The 18,266-nt window shown below is 42.1% G+C and overlaps 1 protein-coding gene and 1 long non-coding RNA gene across 8 annotated transcripts in view; both read right to left on the minus strand.

Annotated features, from left to right (window-relative positions):
• Positions 1-17,400, minus strand: part of DCUN1D4 (defective in cullin neddylation 1 domain containing 4) — a 74,921-nt gene extending 57,521 nt beyond the window's left edge. Inside the window, exons 1-3 of one of the 7 annotated variants that reach the window (XM_075127928.1) lie at positions 17,005-17,091; positions 1,175-1,245; positions 909-990 (exon numbers count right to left, since the gene is read on the minus strand). In XM_075127928.1, the coding sequence (XP_074984029.1) occupies positions 909-920 (12 nt within the window). In that variant the 5' untranslated portion in view covers positions 921-990; positions 1,175-1,245; positions 17,005-17,091. Of the gene's footprint in view, positions 1-908; positions 991-1,174; positions 1,246-17,004; positions 17,093-17,262 lie in introns of those variants that run through there. The other 6 variants (XM_075127932.1, XM_075127926.1, XM_075127931.1 and 3 more) reach the window with 6 other exon arrangements.
• Positions 9,532-14,562, minus strand: LOC125635932 (uncharacterized). The gene is made up of 2 exons (XR_012668162.1): positions 11,688-14,562; positions 9,532-10,108 (listed from the first exon to the last, which is right to left on the minus strand). It is a non-coding gene; the product is annotated as an uncharacterized LOC125635932 (long non-coding RNA).
• Positions 17,401-18,266: the final 866 nt, after the last annotated feature.

Raw genomic sequence — 18,266 nt, forward strand, 5'->3', positions numbered from 1 at the left:
TTCACCAAGATTGTAACATTTCCAGAGAAACTACCTCCCCAGAAAAGTTTATATATACTAGTTCAAACTGCTTTCTCCAGAAACCAACAGACCAAAAAAGGTTTTTAAATAAAATAGCCTGGTATTAAACTGGTTCATGGCCTTCTTCCTGATCCAGAAAATGGACAGGGCCCTTGATTTACAGAAAGCCCCAATCCTTAAAATAGGTTTGGAAGGAGTTGGCCTACTGAGGTCACATAAGAGTGGGTGCTTGTTCTGAGCTGAAGCTGTAATAAATTGGTAACCATAAGAAATCTCCTTAGGTGAGGAGATTAAAGAACAGCTCCTGTCAGAATCCATGTTAGGGCTGTGGTTAATTCTGGTAAGCCTATTAGCACTCATTTGGGTTCTTTTACTGTTTTAAATGTTTTCTCTCTAATGCTTTTTACCTTACAAATAAAGTAGGCTTGCACAGAAAGTGCTGTGTGGCACCTTACAACTGCAGCAATTAAAAGTGGTAACCATCCCTAAAGAAAAGCAAGCAGGTGTTCTCGAGCAACACAGTGAAGACAGGCATCTGTACAGCCTAAAAATACTCTAGTCAGAAGGGGGAGAGACATGTGTCTCCATCCAGGAGAAAAAACTGGATAACTGAAAGCCTGACAGTGCGTGGACCACTGCGGGAAATACAGGTGCAGTTGCCCTAAACTGTAAGAGTATGGATGGCTAGCTATGCTGTGGAAAATACTGAGACTGTTCAGTGAAGGAGGCAAGGATCATCAACAGCCCATGCCTCATTCTTTGTATTGCTCTAAATGGACGGAAGTGTTTACAGTGTGTTTTCTCACATTTACTGTAAGGAGCCTGACACTGATGAAAACTGTAAGCAAAAGGAACAATGCAGTTTTCACACATGCTTCCATGCATACCGTAATGTACATATACTGAGACGAGGGCTCCACTGGACACAGCCATATCTTAATTTTGACCTCTTGTGCATACACATGCAACCTAAAGCAATCAAAGCACAAGAAGTGACAGTTCACTGTGAAACCTTAATGTGGATTCCCCCAAACCCATTGCCCTCCCACAAGAAAAAAAATCTTTTAAGTATAATAATATTTCATAGCACAAATAAATGCATTCAAGAGTAAATAACTAGCTATTAAATATAGAGAAGATTGCAAGTCATTACCAGCCTATTCAGGGTGTGGTAAATCTTGTGAATATTTGCCAGTGTTGATAGATGAGAGTTCAGCTGAAAATCTAGAGGAAAAATAAAATTTAGTTTTGTCTCTTATCCTGGTTTAAATTACACTATGGAATATAGTTTTTACTGCTAGAAACAAGATTTTATGTATTCTCTTCTTTTTTAAAAAAACCCACTACCAGGCTCTGATGTCAAGTATTCACTCAGGCTTCGTAACATCAATAAAAAGCTCTCCCCATCTCTTTGGGGAAAGAGACTGTACAATTTTCGCCACAGCATGGGAATTAGTAAATGCAACTCATTAAAAGAAATTCTATGTATTTTTATCACACACAGATCTCCTCCACCATAGGCAAAATTAAATTCACTCTACCTATCCTCTCACTTTCTCATCCATCCCAATGGTAAGTCAATAGCCAAAGCACATTCCTTCTAGGAAAATTTGATTAACTATCACAAACATTATATTTTTAAGTTAGTTAGATTACTATAAATGCAAGTACATATTCTCCAATGAAAGCGATGGGAAACATTTATACAAGACCTATGCTGACTTTTGCCTACAGATACAAGAGGCACAAAGCAGCAATACCTAGCTAAGGAATGAAAACATTAATTTTGTATTTCCTTACTTTTGATGTCTCATGCAAGATTCTTAACCTGAGTTTATATTTATGTTTTTAAAACTCCTCCCCATGCCTAAGGCTCCTTCATGTCTAATACTAAGTCAATGGAATTCTTCCATGTATTCAAAGCGTAATATTCTTGCTAACAATAAAAGTATACCAAGATCCAAAGCTAGCAAAAGTTAACCTTTGTCAGTAGTGAAGCACAGTCCAGGGCCAAAGTGCATAACCTGAGAAGCATCCTATTTGGGACTAATCATGCAAACATTACCAAATGTAATAAGTAGCTCTATGAACTTAAATGAGACCAAAATGGTAGTGAACATTTGTACAACACTATCTGAACAGCCCTCTCAGAACAGCCAAAGAGATATCAACCATATAACCTGCATAACCCTCCTGTATAAAAGAACTTTACCTGGAGGATCCACTAATACCTAGGGTGACCAGAGAGCAAGTGTGAAAAATCAGGACTTTTTTAGGGGAGAGGGGGGAGCACAGTTGCCTTTATAAGACAAAGCTCCTAATATCAGGACATATGGTCACACTACTAATACCAGTCATTATATTAAAGCATTTCTGCATAGGAACATTTCATTTGTCTCTCTCCAGCTTCTGAACAAATAAAACGGTCACAGAAAATAGCAAAAAAATATAATTTCCACACCTCCATCTTTAATATTCTAAAATAGTCTTCAAAACACACTCTATGGAAACCAGAGAACATAGGTAAGGTATGTGAGACATTACAAACTAAGTCTATATAAAAGTACAGGACAATTCTGATTATTCTCATAAGAGGAACACTGCTGTAAGTGAAAAGGTGTAGTTGAGGAAAGTCCCAACTTTTTAAGAATCTACATTATGCATGGATTTGGAATTCTCTCATAATAGTGGATAAAATAGGGTTTTTAACATTTCAGAAACACAAAGTCATAGTTTTTAATTCAGTACCTTGGCTGGAAGGAATAATTTTGCTGATCTATAATTCTGTTCCTCACCATACCTAGTATAGCTTAATTCAAGGGCAGACCACATCTTATTACTATGCTCTATTAACAATAGTGGCTAGATTCTCTCTCGCATTGTTTGATTTACCCTGATTTTTTTCTAGCCAATCAAGACTGATCAAAAAAATTGCATGGTGAAAGCCAAAAACTGAGCTACTCTATATAAATAATCTATTTAATATAGGTTTCAGAGTAGCAGCCTATTCGCAAAAAGAAAAGGAGGACTTGTGGCACCTCAGAGACTAACAAATTTATCTGAGCATAAGCTTTCGTGAGCTACAGCTCACTTCGTCGGATCCGACGAAGTGAGCTGTAGCTCACGAAAGCTTATGCTCAGATAAATTTGTTAGTCTCTGAGGTGCCACAAGTAATCCTTTTCTATTTAATATAGTAATTCTAAAAACAAAGGGACAGAACAGCAAAATCAGAAGAAATTTCTTTAAAAGAGACTAGCTGAAATATCAACAGCCAAACTCAATAAAAAACAAACATTTATGGACCTTTTTGAGACATGGTGGTAAGTACACTTACTGCCACAAAGCAGACTTGGCCTTGACTTCTTGTTTAAAAAGTAGTCTCAATCCAAAAACCTTTACGGACTGGAACCACTGCTACCATGAGAATGAAAGCAATGTTGCTGATGGTCTCAAAAGAACCACTTCCTTTATCATTTGCTGAAATGACAACTGTTGCAACTGTGAGATGGCGATGGAGAACCTTCAGTACATCACAAGGTGCATGCAGTATCACCTATATATCTTCTTTCCAAAGATGTGAAATAGTAGTAATGCAAGTCAATTCAAGGAGGATCTGGACACCTCAATCAAAATGAGTAAAAAACAGTTTCAGGTACTAAATTTCTTCTTGAGCCCTCCTTACAATTTGTCCTTTTATACTCAGTTTTCCTACTAAAAAAATCTGATAATTTGTATTACAGTAGCAGCCATAATGTGCAAGGCACTGTCCAAATATAGTGAGACACAATCCCTACCCTGAGGATTTCACAATCTAAATATTTTTCTTTTCTCTGTTGCTAAGTGAAATTTCCACACAGAGTTAAATTGAGTATCTAGAGTTGTCATAAACATACTGCTAAGGGTAGCCTAGAATTCCTCCTTACCTTTAAGGGGTTAAGAAGCTCAAATAACCTAGCTGGCACCTGACCAAAAGGAAGAATGGGGAAAGAAGATACTTTCAAATGGGGGGCAGGGGGGGCGGAGAAGTCTTTGTTTGTGCTCTGTGTTGTGTGTTCTCTGGGGAAGCAGAGAAGCATCAGGTCAGAAAACTCCTTCTCCTAAGATCATCCTAAAATGAGTCTCAATATTGCAAAATATGTAAATATAAGTAATATATAAACTATAAGTAAATAAGGCAAGGCGCGTTAGATTATCTTTTGTTTTTAGCTTGTGAATTTTCCCTATGCTTACAGGGAGGTTTAGCCCTGGTTTTTTGTAACTTTAAAGTTTTGCCTAGAGGGGAATCCTCTGTGTTTTGAATCTGATTATCCTGTAAAGTTACCTTCCATCCTGATTATACAGAGGTGCTTCTTTTACTTTTTTTTCTTTATAACAAAGTTCTGGTTTTTAAGAATCTGGTTTACCTATTTGGTTGGTAGATTATTCTCAAGCCTCCCCAGGAAAGGGGGTGAAGGGGCTTGGGGGGATATTTTAGGGAAAAAGGAACTCCAAGTGGTCCTTTTCCTGAATCTTTGTCTAACACACTTGGTGGTCGCAGCAGTACCCATCCAAGGACAAGAAAGGATTTGTGCCTTGGGGAAGTTTTTAACCTAAGCTGGTAGAAAGAAGCTTAGGGGGGTCTTTCATGCGGGTCCCCACATCTGTACCCTAGAGTTCAGAGTGGAGAGGGAACCTTGACAAGAGTAACAGAACGTACAGAGTAAATGAGCTAAAAAAGTTGAACAATTGTTTTATTCTAAACTAACAGTTACAGTAATTGTGGGTGGTACTTGTAACAATACTAGGCAAAATATTTTCAATCTAAAATATGATTTAAATTGGTGCCCATTAAAAGAATATATTATATTAGGGGTTTCAAAGACACTTAATTTATCTTAATATCTAATATACTTTCTCATAGCTATAGTCTGATGGAAATGTCTTCAAATTTTAAATGAATGTTTTTAAAAAATTCAAGAATTAAAGATGTTTATCACATTTGATAGGACCTACAAAAAACATTTTCTACATTTATTTACAGCAGCAGTTAAACCCTAGTCCATCCCAAGTTGACCGTATCCATGTGAACATTATTAATGATAATGTGAAAACAGATGACATTTTAATTCTAACTCCAATCAAAAGGGAAAAGATTTTAAAAAAATCACATCTTTTCCTAATTGGTAAAGTGGTGTTATACATTTAAAACCAAAACAATAGAAAGTTTGGGGGGATTTAATTATGAAAAGTAAAGGCTAGCAGCAGGATAGGGAACCAAGTTAAGGCGCTCAAAGCTCCTTCTGAGCTTGCAGCAGAGCATTAAGGAACCCCAAGCTTACAGGGCAGGCAGTGACAGAACCCCGGTCTGGGTGATCCTCAAAATATCATACCTACATCTGCCAGGAAGCCATCAGGCTTTGGACATCGTGTTAACAACATGCAGTAACCAACTATAAGTGATCACTGCAGAAGTCCATCACAGAGCCAATATTTCATCAGTGCAGGACTCAAGCCATAGACTTGTCATGGAAAATAATACCAAATGCCTGCACTTCTGCTCCAGAAGAAACTTGAGCCTGGGATCACAATCAGATGCTTCTCTCCTTTGGTGGTCTCAAGTTCTCCTATATACCATTTTCCCAGTTTGCCATAAGTTGGTATCTTTGAAACTGGTGGTAAGAGTAGAGTTAGGGATCTAAAAGCATTTGAAAACATCTTAAGAAAAGGAATTAAGTCAACATTGACTAATTTTCCAAACCTGGAAATGAAGTAGGTCTTGAAAGACTAAGGTCCTGTCCATACTACAAATTTAACTGAGTTTTTCAATTAATAATACTGCTGGCTTTATACATGGGCCCCACACACCCTTTGACTTAAACACTGTTATTAATAATCATGGCAACTCATGTTTTGCTAGCTATAAGTTAGCCTAGCTAGCTCAGTAAACTTTCTTCGGAGTGTTAACAGGATACCCTAAGCATGCCTGTGTTACCAAGTTAGCCAATCTTCCTCTTTCCTAGCTACATAGGGAGGGACATCCCAAAGTGCATTATCCCATAAGATAAATGGTTCTACTTTGTGACAACGAACTCTGGGTACTTCATTTCTTGAAGAGGCATTTAGGGATAGCTGCCCAGATTTTCTCAGACTGCAACATACAAAAATGTAAAAGGTTGTGTGTGGATGTGCAACTCTGACTGTGATGGCAGAAGACTTGCTGTATCAACACTTTGAATCATCTAACCTGTTAAGATGAACATGCCTCTAACCAGTCACAAAAGCAGTGTTGTAGTTTTAGGATGGGGCCTGGTTTTATCAATACTGATTGATTTTATACACCACTTTTCAAACTGATCCCACATCTTGGAGAAGTGAAAGCAAGACAAGATATAGAATGATTTTATTTCACACTACAGCTCTACATGAACAGAGATGGAAACATTTTCACAACTATTATCACCTCCCCCTTCTCAAGACCAATATCTTGCAGCCAAAATTACTGAGGGAAGGATAGAGAGAACACCGATTTGTCAGACACTACTCAGTTTTTTCCTGCAGGAAAACAAGGTAGTCTATGGCAGCTGAATTCCATGCAATTTATTGTGTTGGGGTCAAATGCATGAGACCTAAATGCAAGTAGCCGACCAGAGAGTCTGCTTGCTCTGTGGCCACTAAAAAGACTAGTTTATGGCACTTTCAATAAGATATGAGGCTTGCTTCAGTGTCTTTTGCCAAAACTGATGTATTGTGTATATCTGTCCACTGGTTTCCACCCTAATGCTAACTGTGTTGCACTGGTGAGTAAAGCAATTGCTAACTCCAGATTTCCTAAAATACTTTGTGATGCTTCAAAATGAACTATGTAATACAGATGAAGAGGGAAATACTGTTAACATTTTCCAATCCCAACACTGTAAGAGAAAAAGAGTTGAGAAGCGTTCCAAGCCTACGAGTTTCAAACCTTTTTGGTATGAAGTTCAGTAGAAAATGCTGCCTGAATTAAGAACAAGTATTGACGAAGTTGGCTTAGCCAGGTCAAGTTGTCATGATCAATCATGATGTGACCAAAACCAAAAAAAACTACAGAACAAAGATAGAAAAGAAACTACATAGTGTTTGCAAAATGCCCTTCATCAACTATCTGAAAATCACGGCCAAAGCAAAAGAACCTGCAATATATTTGGCATGTTTCAAGAAGAAACAGATTACAGTCAAGGTGAGAGTCAGTTTAAGACTACAGATCCCACAGGAAAATCTGCATAAGCAGCAACTCATTGCGTAAAAACCAACCCAAAACGCTGAATGGATTTAAAAACATACTAAAATTCTACTGTGCATTTGTGAAATTTCGAACTTTAAGTGTTCAAGTTTAAAACTGAACCAATTTTCTTCAAACCTGGTTTGTGTTTCAGTTCTCGTTGGAAATCTAATCTACCTTTGGTTGTTGTCGAGCTACCTGAATTCAAACTTGATCAGAACATACAGCCAAGAGTATTACCCACATGTACTTGCATGAACTACAAACTGATTTATTTCGCCTGGGTTTTCAAAAAAAGGTCACCTCCGAGTTTGAACACAGTAGAAAATTGAAGGCTAAACTAATCAGTTTGCAAAACTGACTAACTAAGAAATCTCTAATTGAAGCTAAAATAGAACCATAACTATTGCACAGTGTTGATTCACTATCAATTAACACTGGTATTTAAAGAGATTAGTAACTGAAAAACAAAATAAGACCTCCCTTAAAATTTTGGAATGCTTTGCTGAGTGTGTGGGAGAATCTACATGAACTCTCTCTCTTTTATTCATACCCATTGATTCTAAAGTATTTCATAAAACGGATATGCAGATTAACTGCCATATCTACTGTTTATATTGAAAAATTAAGTATCCAGCAAATATCCCCTTATGTGGTTGTTTTGTTCTTTATTTTCCCCTCCATGTGTACTCTTATTTAAAATCTAGATCAGAGCCAGCTCTCATTGTTTTCTATTATTGAGGGCAAGTCTACTCTACAAAATTAAGTCGACCTAAGTTAAGTCGACATACAGCCACCACAGTAATTAAATCGCTTTTGCACATCCATACTATGCTCTTGTCAGTGGTGCATGTCCTCACTACTAGCATTTGCATCAATGCAGAGAACAGTGCACCGTGGGTATCTATCCCACTGTGCAACTTGCCACCATCCAGTGCTGGGTGTTTGGGGAACGGTTTGCAGTGCTTCATGGAGCAAACAAGTTGCAAAGGGGTTACTGGGAACATGATTTCAACGTGCCATGATTCAGTTTTCTCCATCCCATAATTTTATCTGCATCCCATAATGTGTCGCATCTTTTTTCAAAAGCCCAGCAGACCCACACATCCACCATCTCTGTGAGAAACATGGATCCTGCACAGCTCTGCACTACTGTGATGAGCACTGCGAGCACATCATGCTCCTCATCCTGCAGTATTTGCAGAGCCACCAGAGGAGCTGTGGGAAACATGACAAATTCCTTCGTGGCTAGCTTGCTGTGGAATATAGAAAGAAACAATTCACGGTTGTTGTTGGCATTTATGGAGCAGCTGCAGATGGTGAAGTGCCAGTTCTGAGCCCGAGAAACAAGCACTGACTGGTGGGAATCGCATCATTATGCGGGTATGGGATGATGAGCAGTAGCTGCAGAACTTTCGGATGTGCAAGGCCACATTCCTGGAAGTGTGTGTGGAGTTTGCCCCAGTCCTCTGGAGCAGTGACACCAAAATGAGATCTGCACTGACAATGCAAAAGCAAGTGGTGATCAGTGTCTCGAAGACTTGCCACACCAGTAGTCAGGGATCAATTTGGAGTTGGGAAATCCACCATGGGAGTTGCTATCATGCAAGTGTGCAGGGCTATTAATTTCATCCTACTATGAAGGACTGTGACTCTGAGCAATGTGCTGGACATAGTGGATGCTTCTGCAGCAATGAAATTCCCCAACTGCAGTGAGGCAATAGATGTCACACATATCCTTATTTTGGCACCAGACCACCTTTCCACAGAGTACATAAATAGAAGGGGCTACTTTTCTGTGGTACTGCAAGTGCAGGAGGATCACTGGGCACGTTCTACTGACATCAACACGGTCTAGTCAGAGAAGGTGCATGACACATGCATGTTTAAGAACACAGGCCTGTTCAGAAAGCTGCAAGCAGGAACTTTCTTTACAGACCAGAGAATTACCATTAGGGATGTTGAAATGCCAATAGTGATCTTAGGAGACTCTGCCTATCCCTTTCTCCAGGGCTATAAGAAGAACTCAATAGGGAGCTATGCGGCTCAGAGAGGCTTTGAAAGACCATTGTCACAGTGAGCCACAGTAACATGTGTTGTTGTAGTGTGCCCTGCCTGGCTTTTTTTTTTTTTTTTTTGCACCTCGGTATGAACCTTGTAAGGAGTGTTGCGTGTGTAGTACTATAACACTGCAAATGCACCTATTGCTATTATCTGTGAACGATATCAGCTTCAGCCAGCATATGTTGTGAACTAATAAAGATGAATTAAGTTTCCATAAATGGACTTTTATTCCAAACTCATGCAAACAGACATTTATAACTGAACAAAACTTTATAAATACAGGGAAAAGAACAGTCATTTCCATTTCACAACACATACAACAACCGTCTCTCTCACAGGTCAGTGTATGGCTGTGATTGCCTGTACTCTCCCGCAGGGTGGAGCGGTAGGGGTAGCTGAAGCAGCCCAAGACACCATGTGGAATGTGGGGGTGCACAGGGATGTCCCAGAATGCAGTTCTCTATGGGCTGCAGAGGGAGGAGAGCGTGGGTCTGTTGAACCTGAAGGTCAACAAGAGCCTCCAGCATGTTTGTTTGCTACTTTAGAAGTGCTTGCATCTCCTGCTGGATATCTCTCTCCTTTTCCTGTGCTTTTCTCTTCTTCATACTATCCCTGTCCATTCATTCTGCTAGGGGATTTTACAAGCCTTGTGCTCGATATCTGAAGCACCAGAGGCTTGCAAGATCTCTTGGAACGTGACATCCTGCGTCCTCTTCTTTCTCCTCCTCATCTGGCTGAGCCACTCCACTACTGTGGATGGAAAGACTGCAAGGCCACATTTCCAGCTGCAAAAGATACAATGCACAGAGGTACTCCTGTGAGTGTATTCACAAGATAAATGCAAACTTGGTATACTGAACTCACTCCCCTTGATCCACACAAGTTACAAACACTACATTCTCACTTCTCTTTGGGATTCACAGAGCACGGCGGCAGTCCCAGCCATATTGAGTACAGCCCAGAGGGGAGGGAGCAATTTGGGACAATACAGGGTGGGGAGATGGGGGAAGGAAATATACAGGAATCAGTATATGTGGACAGGGAAAATGAACTGAATACTGACACCATTTTCCACAGGCAGTAGTGATTTTAGCGGATATCTCACTCCTGAGGGTAACGGAGGGTGAAAAGGAACAGCTCCTGCATGTGTCCGGCTGCAGACTGGGTCTGTATGCTGCTAGCCCTGTGTGCTGCAATGGTGCCTGCTGAAGTAATTGCAAAGTGGTGTGGGAAAGTGTCTTACAGCTGCCGAAGAAATAAGGCAGCCATCCCTAGAGGATTGCGGACTACCTTCAGGAAAGTTTCCTCAAGATCTCTTTGGAGGATTCACGGGACATCCTGGTACACAAAAACAAACTGTTCTGCAGGGCCCCTTCTGCCTTATTCTACATGAAAATGTGAAGCAAATAGTGACTCTGTCTCTATGGGTTATTTCACTACCTCTTCTAACATGATTAAAAAAAAGAGTAAATGAACAGATGTGTCTCTGTAATATCAAAGCAAACTGCATACTTACCAGAAGTTCCTTCCCCTGCATCAAGTTCACCATATTGGACTGTAGGGACTGGCTCGACTGCTCTGGAGTCAAAAAAAAAGGCCGGGCTCGCTGCACCACTGGATCCCCCTGACACCTGTCCCCCATAATCCTACCCCTTCTCACCCAACACTTCCTCCTTGCTGTTCACTCCAAGGGCTGTGATTCCATCTCCCCCGAAGTATCCACAGGGCTCTTGGGGTTCGTAATGGGGTCTCCGCCGAGGATGGCATGCAGCTCTTTGTAAAAATGGCATGTCTGCGGCTCCGCACCAAAGCGACGGTTAGCCTCTCTTGCCTTCTGTAACGCCTGCCGCAGCTCCTTAGATTTCACACAGCATTGCTGCAAGTGATGCAGGCCCCTTTTGTAGCCCTTCTCCCTCATACCTCAAGCAATCTGCTCATAGACACTGACGTTTCTATGGTTGGAGCAGAGCTGTGCCTGCACTGCCTCTTAGCCCTACAGACCCAAGAGGTCCATTATTTCCTGTGTACACCAGGCAGTAGTGTATCAGCAGCATGGAGCCAGCATGGTCAGCTAGGTAGTTGTTAGGTGAGTGCTCCACACCCAGGAAACAGAATTTCAAAAAACTGAGGGGCTTTAAAAGGAGACGAGCATGTACCTGTGTACCTAGCAGCCAGCCAGCGGAGTTCAAAATGGTGACCAGAGTGGTCATAGTCAGGCATTATGGGACACCTCCTAAAAGCTACTAAAGTCAACGTACGTAATGCAGTGCCTATACAGACACTGCATCGTCCTAAGCGCTATTCAGTCAGCATAGCACAGCATAGTTACATCGGCAGGAGCGACATTTTAGTGTAGATGCTTACAGTTAGGTTGATGTAAGCTGCCTTGCATCGACCTAACTCTGTAGTCTAGACCAGACCTTAAACACAGATGTATTGGCCACAGTGTTCTATGAAACACTGGGACACAGCAAGAAAATCCAATTGCTGGATGTACCCAGTCCATTGTTCAGCAGTTAGATTATAATAATTTGACTTTGAAGCCAACATCTCCTGGGAAAGAGAAAAAGAAGAAGTAGGGAAGAGAGGAAATATGCTCAAAATTGTATTCCCTGAACCTAGTTTAAAAAGGGTATGACTGCACAATGGAGAAACAGAATTATTTACAAAAATTCCAAACAACATTTCATGCCAGCCTAGCTACAAAGTCACTTGAAAAATATTACCTCTCCTCACTCAGGCAAACCACATTAACTGGAATCAGTTTTTAAAACAGTTAAGTTTCAGAATTGACAAGACCTAGGTCTGCTTACAGATTCATAAAAAGAAAAGGAGTACTTGTGGCACCTTAGAGTCTAACAAATTTATTTGAGCATAAGCTTTCGTGAGCTACAGCTCACTTCATCGGATGCATTCAGTGGAAAATACAGTGGGGAGATTTATATACATAGAGAACATGAAACAATGGGTGTTACCATACACACTGTAACGAGAGTGATCACTTAAGGTGAGCTATTACTAGCAGGAGAGCAGGGGGGAGGGAGGGACACACCTTTTGTAGTGATAATCAAGGTGGGCCATTTCCAGCAGTTGACAAGAACGTTTGAGGAACAGTGGGGGGGTTGAGGGGGGGAATAAACATGGGGAAATAGTTTTACTTTGTGTAATGACCCATCCACTCCCAGTCTCTATTCAAGCCTAAATTAATTGTATCCAGTTCACAAATTAATTCCAATTCAGCAGTCTCTCCTTGGAGTCTGTTTTTGAAGTTTTTTTGTTGAAGAATTGCAACTTTTAGGTCTGTAATTGAGTGACCAGAGAGATTCATAGCAGTGTCTCAGTCTACCTTGTAAAGAAACTTTAAAATGAAAGCCCAGATCTGAAACGCACCAAGATTTTCAATCAAGACCTAAACCCCACAATTTCCAAAATGCATAGCTTTGAAACCCCTATATTCATAACTAAAGGCAGAAAACAAAAAGCTGAAGATTAGGGTTTCTTTTTTATGAAGATTCCTACTGAACTTTGTTCTGGTACGTTTTAAAGATATAGCCATAAATTTTAACATTAAAAAACAGAGAAAAGAAACAAAATTTGATTCAGGGAGGCGAGTCATTTGATGCACTAATTTACATCTGACTCAAAGCATAATATGTTATTTTTAAACTCAGCTATAGTGTGAAGTGTTGCTAATCAGTTTCATAGGTCACCTGCAACTCAGGATTCCAAGATTACTTATTTCAATCTGCATGTTGCATACAAGGGCAAGGTTAAAAAAAAAAAGTCACTTTTTTCTATGGAGAAAATCCTTATTCCACTAGGTATCTGACAAATGTTAACAGTAACAGCTGGCCTACCTACAGCATTGCACTGCTTTAAACATAAAATTAATGTTGACATCACACCTTAATTAAACCAATACAAAAGGCTGTATGGACAGTTATTTAGTTTAAACCAAACTTTTCAGTTTACCTTAAATTAATTAAGAACATGTTTGAGCTAACCCAAAATAATTCACTCTTAAATCAAAATAAGAGGGTCCCCACAGGGGTTCACTGGTTTAATTAAAATAGATTAACTAAACCAGTGCAAATGTATGTGTAGGCAGGGCCTAATACTGCATGAGTTTTTGTCTCTGCAAGATGCCATGACTTGTACACCCATTAAATATGAAAATGGTTGTATACATTCCTAACTGAGAGAATCTTAACAAAATGTAAAGAGGAGTGACTTGATGGGCCATGGTTCAGTAAAAATCAGTGCCAACAATGGGCACCTGGGGAAAAAAATAAGGTCTATTTCTACCACCTAATTTGGCTCAAACAATGTTCCAGTTGGTTGTGTGTGACATGTTATTTAGCTGAATATTCAGAGACTCCTTCCTAGACTGAAGAAGGATTAGCAGTTTTGACTCATTAATGATAAAGCAATATAGAATGCAAGCGGCAGATACCATCTCCACTGGAAAACTGGTCTTAAACAAGAGTGCATAATTTGAAAATTATCTTCAGATCTTACTATGTCACAAAATTCCCTTTCTTTATTTAGCATTTAAGATATAATTTCAGGTTCAAATTATAAAGAATGATATAGAAATGTAAACAGAAGAGTAAAATACATAAGCCTCCACCCCTCAAAAAAATGTATAACCACAAAAAAAGATTTTTCACCCACAAGATGCATTTTGTTTGCAGTTTTTGTTAGTTTTAGTTATCACTGTATAGGCCGACTGAACCAGTGGTAGTGTTGAGTGCTCAAGTATTTACAATGGGATTAGGAGTTGCATATTGTCATGGGTCCTCCAGTATTTCTTTCTTTCTTCCTCAAGCACAAAACTTATGCAAAATCACCAGCCTTATAGCCAGCAGTAGCCCAGTGCTTTTAGAAAACCATAGGAGACATAGTATCTAAGGGAGTTTTCCCCTAAGACAGCGAAATAAGAATTCAAACAGGATCAAAGAGGAAGAACAAGAAAAAAAATTTTCTTTCAGTGTCCCCAAAGCCACAGAGGGACAAAAAAGGGAGGGAAATAGAGAATTGGTACCTCTAGATGAAAATGTCAGAGTAGATCACACACAAGAACAAAACCACACTAAAGTGTTAGAATCACATACATCCAACACTCCCCAGTTTGAAAGAATGGAGACAGATCATGAGGAGAAAAAGCCACTCCACTTACCATTAATGAAACTCATTATGTGGCCTTATAATACAGAAGACAGAAGTGATTTCCAATTATACTCACTGAACTGGCAAGAAATCTTGAGATGACATGTTTGTTTTGGGGATGAGATGGGCAAGCATACCTCACATCTTTTAGGGAATGTTTCAAAGCAAGTAGTCATCCTCAAAGAAGGATTGAAAAAAAATTGAGAAGAGTTAGAAATTGGATTGACAGAGTTCATATCATAGGAGAGCAACAACGGAGGTTTAGCAAGATCAAATCTCTGAGGAAAGATTAAAAGAATGAGGATTGTTCCTGTCTCATCTTAGTCTTGTTCTAGACTCAATATATGGACAGCTATGCTATTAAGAGAACAGTTGATTAATGTGGATAATTGAGATAAGAATTAACGAGAACAGAAGAATAAACTAGAGACAAAAAAAGTGTTAATTTAGGAAAATATTTATATGTAAGTAGACATACAATGTTATAAATTGCCAAGGAATTAAAGAATGGCCATCACTACAGATTTTCAAGACTACAGAAGATATTAAACTATCAGAGATGCTTAAGAAATAATTAAGTCCTTCCTGATTAGGTGGAAGAGGGAAGAAAAATAAAAGGATTAAGTAGGTCTTGCAAAATTACCAAAAAAGCTTACCAGCCAAGGACATCTACTTACTCAAACCATAATACTAATGATAAAAAAAATATATTTTTTAAATCTATACTGAAAATGACTTACTCACACTTGAGGAGCAAAGTTTTGCAAAGCTTGATTAGTTGGCATAGAGATATCTTATACCCAAAAGATTTTATGAAAGTGGGTTAAAAAAAGAAGACAGTGACAGCTGGAAAACCATAAACAGTACTCTCAGTTTCCTACTGAGAAATTAAAAAAAGACCCTAAGTGGGCATTAGATAACCTAAAACATCCCAAATGAGGGAGCAGAGGGAAGTGTCCATCAACTCCAGCTAACACATCTTCAGAATAAGGGTGTGAACCTTTATTTTTTTCTTAGTAATAACTTCTGAAAAGACTGAATGGAACATAAAACATATGCTGATGTGCCCATAACTGTATTGTAGAGAACGTGTTTGCAGGATAATTATCCCATTTGTTTACATTATGTTAAATATATGGCATTATTTATGTTAAAACAGGGTTAGTGTAACCTCAAACTCCAAGGTATAAACTCTGCACTGCAGGGCTCAAGAGAATTTTATTTACCAATGTACATTTCACTATGCCATTAGCTATGTAAATTTTGGGATGGTACATTTCTACATTCCTTTGAAGCAACAAGTGCTAGTTACCAGCTCCCAGTAGCTATGGCAATACAAATTAATAAAAATCAGGCTTGCTGGAGCAATGACCCAACCCTATATGTTTAAATATACACTATGTTCCTATGCCTGGCTCTTTTTCTCCAACCTCTAATTCTCAAAGGTAGAAGATGGGTTCAAGAAAATCCAAGATGTACACTGTTTCTCTTCTAAAAGCTATTTTCAGACTTTTGGAGATCACCAAAAATAAGAAAGAACATATGAAGAAATAGCAATGTTCGAGATCAGTCTTTGCCATGAGATAAATAAGTGCTTATTCTCAGTGCTGTGCCTCTTCACGCATCAGAGTCAGGCAACAAATTCATGTTACTGAGTCTTGTGCTTGGGACTGTAGCCTCCTTCCCACCCTTTAGGGGTGGAACAAGTTCCTGAAGCACGTTCTTATCTGTGCTCAGCATCCCTGCCTCCCCCCACCTCAGCAGGCAACCTGTTCCTAAAACAAAGCCTTGCCCGTGCTCAGGACCCCTGCACCCTACCCCGGAGGGCATCGTACCCCAGAGGCAAAGCCCAATCGGTGCTCTCCCGCCCCCCCCCCCCGCAAAGGGCAGCACGCTGCCCAGCCTTCCCTCCTGCTCCCCACCTCAAGAGAGCTATTCCTGGGACAGCTCTAGCCTCGTCTCCCAGACTCCCACGCCGGTGTGGGGAGCATGTCCCTGCCTGCGCTGCCCCCGCAAGGTGCCTAAGCCGACCCCCACTGCGGGGCACCCGGGCTGGCCACAGAGCATCAGGCTGTAACTTGCAGTTACCCAAGCAGGGGAGACTTGGGGCGCGGTGCACGCTGGGAGTTGTAGTCCTCCTCGGCGCTGACCCCAACCGCGCTTTGCAGCAGGATAGACTCCCGCTCCCACAATGCACCGGGCTCGTTCCCCTTCACAGCCCGTTTCTCCCGCACCGGACTGACACTGAACCCGTTAAATTACCCCCGGTGGAACAAGCCGCAAGGCGGCGCCTCAGCGGAACACCCGCCCCTCAGCACGCCCGGCCCCAGAGAGGGACCCTGCGGGGCCGGGCCCGGACACGGGGCCCCTGGGCGAGGCTGGAGAAACTGCGTCACAGTCTCTGCCAGCGCCCGGTGTAGTGGCACAAACTGCTCCCTGGCAGAATTTCTGATGCCGCAGAGCCGGCACTGGGCTACCTGCCGCCCCCGGCATTTGCGGGAACCCCACTCACCTCCCCATCGGCCCAGCCGGCCCCGCCGCCGCTCTCAGGTGGGGGGCGCCCTCACGGGGCTCCCGTCGTCAGATGCCCCGCAAATGCCCCCAGCAGGCCCCACGCTGCCCCCGTCCCGCGGGCTTCCCCCCTCGGGCCCTGCACAGCGCCCCCAGGACGGGCTGCGAGAGGCCGTCCCCCCCGAGCCGCGCGACCCTCGGGCAGAGACTCCCTCAGCCTGCGCCCCGCAGTAGGATGCCCGGCCCGGCCGCTACTCACTGACAGCGGCGGCATCCGAGTGCATTTTCGTGCAGCGCACACACTGCCCGACCGGGCTCTCTCTGTCTCCTCTCCCAATCACAGAGCCCAGGCACTGGGCCTCCTGCCCCGCCCATACACGCACGCCATTGGCTCGGGCTGGCGTGCGCAAACGCCTGCCTCACTGCGCAATTAGGCCACACACCTGTCATTCCCCCTCTGCCTGGCTCACACTACCCGTCACGCCTACTTCCACACTCCTATTGGTTATCGTTCTCAACCAGTACCGCCTCCCCGCCATACTGATTGGCCTTTGCCTACGTCAATTATTTCTGGCTCGGAAAGCGCGTGCAAAGAACACTACTTTGTTTCTCCCGTGAATCTGATTGGTCTTGGAGGCTATGGACCACGCCCACAGGCTGTTGTGATTGGTTAAAGAGAGCAGAGTCCAGACCAGCGGCTCGCAGGGGGTGGGGCAGAGGTAGCGAAGCTGAGCGAGGTAGCGCAGGGGCTGTAGAGCGCGCCGAGTTTACGCCGAGGCTGGTCCAGCCGGGAGCTGTGCAGAGATGCCCTGCGCGAAGCTGTTGAGCGCTGACTTCCCTGCAGCCCGCGAGGGGAAGAACAGACTTCCACCACAGCTGCAGAGGTTGGGCTGGGGCAGCAGAACTAGCCAGGGTGACCACATGTTCCGTTTTGGCTGGGAGTCGGGATAGTCTCTTTTTTTAAGTCCTGTCCCAGCTGTTGCTACTTCTTTTTCAAAAAGAGGCATTTGTCCCGTTTTCTCTTGCTGACTTGATCAGCTGGCAAGAGCAAGCAGGACAAATGCCCACTTTTGTCAAAAAGGTGGGGTGCAGAGGAACATGTGGAGGGAAAAGTGAGCACAGATGCCAGCCCCCCTGCAGGGGGGAGGCAAGCAGGGAGGCAGCATTTGGGGGGGGGCATGGCAGAGTTCCATCAAAGGGTGATAGGCTCCTGAGGGGGCCTGGTAAGGTTCCAGCAAAGGGCTACCGCCTTGTGGTGTGGGG

The sequence above is a fragment of the Caretta caretta genome, chromosome 4 (genome assembly GCF_965140235.1).
Source record: "Caretta caretta isolate rCarCar2 chromosome 4, rCarCar1.hap1, whole genome shotgun sequence".
NCBI classification, from domain to species: Eukaryota; Metazoa; Chordata; order Testudines; family Cheloniidae; genus Caretta; species Caretta caretta.